The 7,637-nt window shown below is 44.2% G+C and overlaps 1 protein-coding gene across 2 annotated transcripts; it reads left to right on the top strand.

The window, feature by feature from the left end:
• The first annotated feature begins 1,063 nt into the window (after positions 1-1,063).
• Positions 1,064-7,123, top strand: PLK2 (polo like kinase 2). Of its 2 annotated transcripts, none has more exons than XM_015848784.3 (14): positions 1,064-1,389; positions 1,693-1,800; positions 1,977-2,093; positions 2,282-2,411; positions 2,694-2,781; positions 3,215-3,310; positions 3,534-3,732; positions 3,827-3,974; positions 4,388-4,485; positions 5,119-5,242; positions 5,506-5,746; positions 5,864-5,993; positions 6,087-6,197; positions 6,314-7,123. In XM_015848784.3, exons 1-14 carry the CDS (start codon positions 1,156-1,158, stop codon positions 6,503-6,505), a joined length of 2,016 nt encoding a protein of 671 aa, XP_015704270.2. In that variant the 5' UTR covers positions 1,064-1,155; the 3' UTR covers positions 6,506-7,123. The 2 variants fall into 2 exon arrangements, with proteins under 2 accessions (XP_015704270.2, XP_085385639.1); XM_085529513.1 differs by having other exon boundaries at positions 1,977-2,154.
• Positions 7,124-7,637: the final 514 nt, after the last annotated feature.

Below are 7,637 nucleotides of genomic sequence, written 5' to 3'. Positions count from 1 at the left end.
GCACCCAAGCACTAACTTCATAAAGCAATACTTATTACTTGAGTATATATTACTGCTATTTTAAGATCTGAAAGAAATGCTCAGGGGAGGATACCATACTCTTTTATATGGTCATGTGCTTGGATGTTAATTTGTATGGAATTAACTGGACTTCTGTTTTCACCAGCACAGTAAGCAAGCAGATGTACTCCCAGTGTGTACGAAAAAGCAAACTCCTTTTCAGAAATGAACAGGAACTTTCACACTTTAAAACTTTCCTCTCACGTGGACCTTTCACTCTTCAAGGACCATTTCTTTTCAAACATCTGTATCAGAGATCAAGGACTGTGCACCCCAGTTTCTAATGTGAAGTAGGGAGAAATTTTAATGTCAGCTGCAAAGCAGCATCCTGGAAGGGGGGAGAGAGTGTTGCAGGAGGTGCTTCCAAGCAGCTATCCTTCTGCCCCCGGCTGCAGCCTTTTGGTGCCATGCACTGCAGTACTGCAAGCAACTGATCACAGGAGAAGCTCTGGGCTGCTGGGAGGAGGTGTCTGGACAAATAAGAGAATGGGATGTGATGCTTGAAATATCTTTGGCAAAAAACAAAACAAAAGTAAGCGGGATTAGACTTGCTGCCCAGGACAGCCTGCAAGCTCAGTGCAAAATGAATGTTGCCGTTCTGACTAACAGACGAGGGCTGCCCTATATGGCAAAAGTTCCGTTGTCTTAGAGGTGTGTTTAGGATGTCTGAAGAAACGTCTTTGTCCGTGAAAATAAAACATCAGTGCTGCCTGTATCTGTCCCTCTGTCAGACGGCTCCGAGAGCGCGGGGATGTGGCTGGGCAGCGAGATCTCCCCATGTGAGCAACAGCGAGGGCAGCAAGGCTCGCACAGAACTGGTCTCCTCTTCGATCCGGGGGTGGCTGCGGGCGGCCGCAATGCCCTCAATGCTGCCTCCGAGTCTGCATAGGGCTTCTGTCCCGGCTCTGGGCCGTGCCGGGCCGCTCTGAGCATCAGGAGGCGGGGCCGAGCCGCTGGGCGGGGCCTTCCTCGAGATATAAGGGCGAGCCGTGGGTTGCTCGGCGTTGTGTGAGCGCCGGGAGCGGGGTGGGGAGAGGAGCTGAGCGGAGCTGAGTTGTGCGGCAGGTGGGAGGCGGGCGGGACGGCGACGCGGAGATGGAGCTGCTGCGGACCATCGCCTACCCGCCGGGAGGCAGCGGAGCCTCCAGCACTACTGCTGCTGCCAGGGGCTGCGAGGCGGCCGTGGGGAGGGCCAGCAGTGCCGAGCCGCGGAGAAAGAAAGCAGAAGAGCAGCCCCACCAGCACGCACACCCTGCCGCCGAGGTGTCCCGGATTATAACCGACCCCGCGACGGGGAAGCGCTACTGCCGCGGAAAGGTGCTCGGAAAGGTAATGGCCGGGTCTGCGCCTGCAGCCCTGCTCCCGGGGTCTCCGTGCGTCTGTCGCGGCCGCGGACATTCTCGCCCGTACTCCGAGCCCGTGTGTCCTGAGCCGGCGGGGAGCGTTCGGGTGTGCGCTGTGCGACCGTCGCAGCCCTTCGGGAGGGAGCTCTGAGCACCTCCGCGTGTTAGCCGGCTGTCCTGCCCGAAGGAAGTTATGCTCATTGACTAATATGCGACCTGGTGAATGACTCAGTGCGGGGCTTCTTTCCTACCTGCTCTAATGGCTTTTTTTTCTCCTGTGTTTCTTCAGGGTGGATTTGCCAAGTGCTATGAGATGACAGATTTGACGACGAATAAAGTTTATGCTGCAAAAATCATTCCTCACAGCAGAGTAGCGAAACCTCATCAAAGGGAGAAGGTGTGTGTGCATGAACGATTTTTTTTTATTTTTTTTTTTCCCCTCAAACTCGCTTTGTGTGCTGGTTGCCCAACCCTTTTCCTGGAACAACTCCAGCAGAGCTGTCTGTTCTGCGCTTCCCAGGCTTGTGGTCACACGGCTAACAATGCTTTTTTCCTTCTCTCTTATCTCACCAGATTGATAAAGAAATTGAGCTGCACAGAATGCTTAATCACAGACATGTTGTTCAGTTCTACCACTACTTTGAAGACAGAGAGAATATTTACATTCTTCTGGAGTACTGCAGTAGAAGGGTGAGCATCAGCTGGGAGAAATCCAGTACTTACTTGCCTGGAATCTGTAATTGATTTAAAGGTATAATGTGTAAAAAGTATTTTTCAGGGCTTCTCTAGTTCATCCATGCATTAATTTTTGTGTACTTGATGTGAATTGTTTGTGTGAATGCTGAGTGACACGTCTGCCTTTGTTTTTTCCTCTGCAGTCAATGGCTCACATCTTGAAAGCACGGAAGGTATTGACGGAACCAGAAGTACGATACTACCTCAGGCAGATTGTGTCAGGGCTAAAGTATCTTCATGAACAGGAAATCTTGCACAGGGATCTTAAGCTAGGTAAGTTCTGTTCCTCGACAACTTCTAAAAATACATACTTTTCCAGCCCTGTCAGCCTTGTGTCACGTTAAACTTGTGTGCTGATAGCTTAATTAATAGCTTAGTCTGCCTATACAGTGGGAAGCTGGAGTGTTTGAGAAATGGTATTAAGTATCCATACTTTAAAAAAAAACAAACCAAAAGTCTTGGGTAGCTTCTGGTTTTGAATAAAGTATGACTCAGCACCTGTGGCAAATGCATTCCTGCTTTGCAAGGAGACTAACCAGAATTTCTTTCTGCTAGGTAACTTCTTCATTAATGAGAACATGGAACTGAAACTAGGTGACTTTGGCTTGGCAGCTAGGCTGGAACCACTGGAACACAGGAGGAGGTAGGAGCATTAAAGTAAAAAAAAAAAAAGTGTATTGTAGTGTACAAAACCAAATTCACTTAGAAATGAGGGATGGAGATAGAGAGATCCTGTGTCAAAGGAAGAGCTAATTGTGCTCTGGAATCAAGATTTCCCCTTCTAGAAAAGTTTGCTGTGTTTTGATGTTTGCATTCCTCCTCTCAGCATTTGAATAATAGCAAATGCCTGAGGCAGGATACCTGACTAATAGTGCAGATATGAGTCTGCTTTTCCTGTATCATGAAGGCACTGTGAAACGTGTCTATGCTATTAGCATTCATAAAAGTCTTTTATGCTGCATTAGGAGTCTCTGAGCTCTTGCCTGAACTTGAGAGTAAAACCTGCCCTATGAAAAATAGCTTCTTTCCTTTTTCTCCCTGAGCTCCTACCCTAACCTGCCTCTTTGATTTTACAGAACAATATGTGGCACACCAAATTACCTCTCTCCAGAAGTCCTCAACAAACAAGGGCATGGCTGTGAATCTGACATCTGGGCCTTAGGCTGTGTAATGTAAGTACTTTGCTGCCTTTGAAATAAAATATTTCTGTCGTTGGCTTAGGCTTTTAAGAGTTCAAAGGAAATGGATACAGTGCTGTGTTGGTTTGCAGCCCTTTCTAGATGCCGAACCCAAGTGCCGAAGTTCTCCTTACTAGGGGACAGATAAAATGTGTGCAGTGGTTGCCAGCTTGTGTTATGGGTGCACAAAATTAAGTTGGCTTTTGTTTTTCAACAGGTACACGATGTTGTTGGGAAGACCCCCATTTGAGACCACAAATCTTAAAGAAACATACAGATGTATAAGGGAAGCAAGATACAGTCTGCCTTCATCTCTCTTGGCACCTGCAAAGCACTTAATTGCTAGCATGCTGTCAAAGAATCCAGAAGACCGGCCCAGTTTAGATGAAATAATGCGGCATGATTTTTTTGTACAGGTTTGTCTTATTTAATGTTCTGGCTTAAACCTTATCTACCCTTACAAATGCACCCTGTGGTTTGAAAATTGCTTTTTGAATCTCATTTCCACAGGGCTTTACACCTGACAGACTTTCTGCTAGCTGTTGTCACACTGTTCCTGACTTCCATTTGTCAAGTCCTGCTAAAAATTTCTTCAAAAAAGCAGCTGCTGCTCTTTTTGGTGGTAAAAAGGATAAAGCCAGATACTTTGATAATCACAGTAAGTGAACTATAATTGTGCTTGAAACTTATCCCTAAGCCATCAGTTCTGTGCTAGTATCATATAGCTATGAGATAGCAGTGAAGCACCTGTATCTATATCTCTGCTTCTTTAGTTTAGGCTTAACCTCTTTATCAATATGTGTAGATGGCAGGCTGCAACCTACACCAACATACATAAGTAAATACTTCTTCTGGCATACTGACAATCTATGTGGGCCATCTGTTTGCCGGTTTACTCTCATAGATCTGTGTGTAATGGCGCTGTTGTTCTGAGAGGCTGTGGCTGGCTTATAAATACATCTGGAAAGAGACAAACTGCAGCTAACTTGTTAGGTTGTCTAATGCAGGATGTTGAGCAGCACTTCTAGATACATCATCAAGACTTATTTGTTTTATTTTTCTGTGTTGCAGATAGACTAGCTAAAGAAGATGAAGAAATTTACAAGCTTAGGCATGATTTGAAGAAGACATCGATAACCCAGCAGCCCCACAAACACAGAACAGATGAGGTAAATACAAGCGAAGTTCAATTCAAATCCAATAACAGTTGGGTGGAGTAGATATAATTAAGTTATATTTGACTTGGATTTCAAAGCTGGGGCCGTACACAGCATAATCAAGCTTAAATGATTAGGAGAGTTGCTTTAAGAGAGCTTAACCGAGCTTCAACAAAGTATGATAGCCTTTGTAGAGACTATCTATTTTGTCTTTGGAGTAATTACAGTATCTGCCTAGCATCCATTGTTGTCTGTATGGAAACTAGTCTGCCAGGTACTCTTTCCCAATATTTCAAATGCAAGTTTTCAGTTCATGATTAAGTAGGGCTTCTTAAAGAATAAGTTGCTGGGTTATAACTTCTGCAATGTGGTGGTCAGGCCTGCGTGCAGCTGTTCAGTCTTCTGCTTTTCTGCCCTGGCAAAACATAAGCAGTGTTTAAGGTGTAAACTGAACACTGGGAGAATGGGAAGGACCTGACATGATTCACAGTCTAAGAGCAGTTCTTTGTATTTTGTAGGGAGATTAATACCAGCTTTCTTGGAACTTACTGTTTGTTTGTTAGTAGGCAGGAGAGCCGTGCAAAACCTTGTGTATAAGACTTGGCTCGTGATCATCAAATGTAACTTGTCTGACATCTCTTCTAGGAGATCCAGCCTCTTATCACAACAGTAGCCAAGCCACAAGCATTACCAGAAACAAAGCAGATTGGTGACTCTATTCGGATGATTGTCAGAGGAACTTTAGGAAGCTGCAGCAGTAGCAGTGAATGTAAGTGCAGCAAGATGTTGTCTCTAATTCCACATCACACACCTACTTTATTCATATATCAGACGTGGAAGCCCAAAAAACCAGCTGTTTCCCTCCCTGACCCCTATTTTTGGTACTTCATTTTACAGCCTGTATCTTGGACGAAATGAAACTGGAAAGCCAGAAAGGCTGACCATCTTAAAATTACAGTCTAGATAAATTAAGATTTGGAATTAAAGCTTGCTCTATATGGTCACGTCAGTCTAATAATCCCTCTCTTTCAGGCCTGGAAGACAGTACCATGGGAAGTGTTGCAGATACAGTTGCAAGGGTATTGCGTGGATGTCTGGAGAACATGCCAGAAGCAGACAGCATTCCCAAAGAGCAGCTCACAACATCCTTCCAGTGGGTTACAAAATGGGTGGACTACTCTAACAAGTATGGATTTGGATACCAGTTGTCAGATCATACTGTCGGTGTCCTTTTCAACAATGGGGCGCATATGAGTCTTCTACCAGATAAAAAGTAAGAATGCTTACAAAACAGATGGCGAACTTGAGATAAAACAATTTCAAGTTCAAATTGCCCATCTCTGGCCTCTCAATTTATTGTGTTTTTTGGTTTTTTTTCCTGCTCTTACAGGACAGTCCACTACTATGCTGAGCTAGGCCAGTGCTCTGTCTTCACAGCTGCAGAGGCTCCTGAACAGTTCATTAGCCAAGTGACAATACTCAAGTATTTCTCCCATTACATGGAAGAGAACCTCATGGATGTAAGTTCAGCACATTCTGGATTTAGAGCTGTAGAAGTGAGCCTTAAGCTAAGTGAATGGAGTGCTTAATACAATGTATATTTCCTTTCCCAGGGAGGGGATTTGCCCAGCCTAACGGATGTACGCAGGCCCAGGCTTTACCTCCTACAGTGGCTTAAATCTGATAAAGCTCTGATGATGCTCTTTAATGATGGCACATTTCAAGTAAGTTTGGTACCATCACCTGACAAAATGCTTCTACGTTACTTTATTGCAAAGCTAGCTAAGCAGCAGACATCGAGATGAGAAAGTATACAGATGGGTGCTCTCTTCTTTTTCAGGTGAACTTCTATCACGATCACACAAAAATCATCATTTGCAATCAGAGTGAGGAGTATCTCCTTACCTACATCAATGAAGACAGGATATCCACAACGTTTCGTCTGTCAACTCTTCTGGTTTCAGGATGCTCACTGGAACTAAAGCATAGAATGGAATACGCTCTGAACATGCTACTGCAGCGATGTAACTGAAGGGACTGACTCCGTTAAACCAAACGGACCCTCTTGTTCACTGTGAAATCTACAGTGGGGATATTGAAGCAACTAGTATGTTGATAATGGGGATATGTGGTGGTACGAAAACTTGACTGTCAGTGTGCTGGGCACACTTCTGTTACAGCCGCCTGAACCTACTGTTGGACTAAAATGGTGTGACAAGATGTTCTTCGGACCATAGTTTTTCTTGCTTCATGTGTGTGTTAAAGATACTTTTGACTTGAATTCTGAGCAGAGTGTGACTTTTTGCTCCCCTATAAGAAAGCTTTTTTGATGGAGTTAAACTGTGAATATGCATCTGGAAAGGAAGGGCGAGGTCCATGGTTGTGGAATAGCTGTAATAAGCGGCTTCTCGCTGCTTAACTGTGAACTATGGCCATACTTTTTGTTTTGTTTTGGTTTTTTTTTTTCCTTTTTCCAGAAACTATCCACACTTGTGGCTGGCAAAGTGCATTCCTTGTTAATAACTCTTTTTTATTTATTACAGCCCAAAGTGAAGTATTTATTACACTAATTTTTTTTTTTGGGGGGGGGGACCTTGACAACATTTTTGAATATAATTGTGTTGGAAATAAAGTGAATGGAAAGCTGCAAGCACTGATGTCCACTCTTTTCATTTTTCACAGTACAACTTAATATCCCTTGCTTTATCTTGCCATACAACTGGCATGTTTGCTTTCCTAAAGCCACTTAAAATAAAGAGGTTGACTACCAGTTGGGATAGGAATGATGAGTCCTAGAACTGAACAGTCTGTACATGGCTGTGCAGACAAGCAGCAGTGTTGATGGTGCTGCAGGACAATGGGGGAGGCACTGACACTTAAGTTATTGTGAGAGAATAATTCAATGCTGGGACCAGTACAAGGAGGACTTAGCCTATAGTGCAATCCTATTGCTCCTAAGAGTACAAACGTAAAAGCCTTTGCCTTCCTAAATGGAAGGAAATGCAATATGACTATTAAATTATGCAAATAGATTGGATTACTGAGGACTCATGACTTAGTGTGTGAGGGAAAATGTCTTATTGTGGCCTGGGTTTATTTCTCTCTACAAGTAGTGCAGTACATAGACTTAAATGCATGCCAATCTTCAAACAGCTGATGCAGCA

Source organism: Coturnix japonica, chromosome Z, assembly GCF_054131305.1.
Source record: "Coturnix japonica strain WE chromosome Z, WE-NBRP24, whole genome shotgun sequence".
Taxonomy (NCBI): Eukaryota; Metazoa; Chordata; class Aves; order Galliformes; family Phasianidae; genus Coturnix; species Coturnix japonica.
Note: the sequence above shows the minus strand (reverse complement) of the source record. Positions and strands in the feature narration are given on the sequence as shown.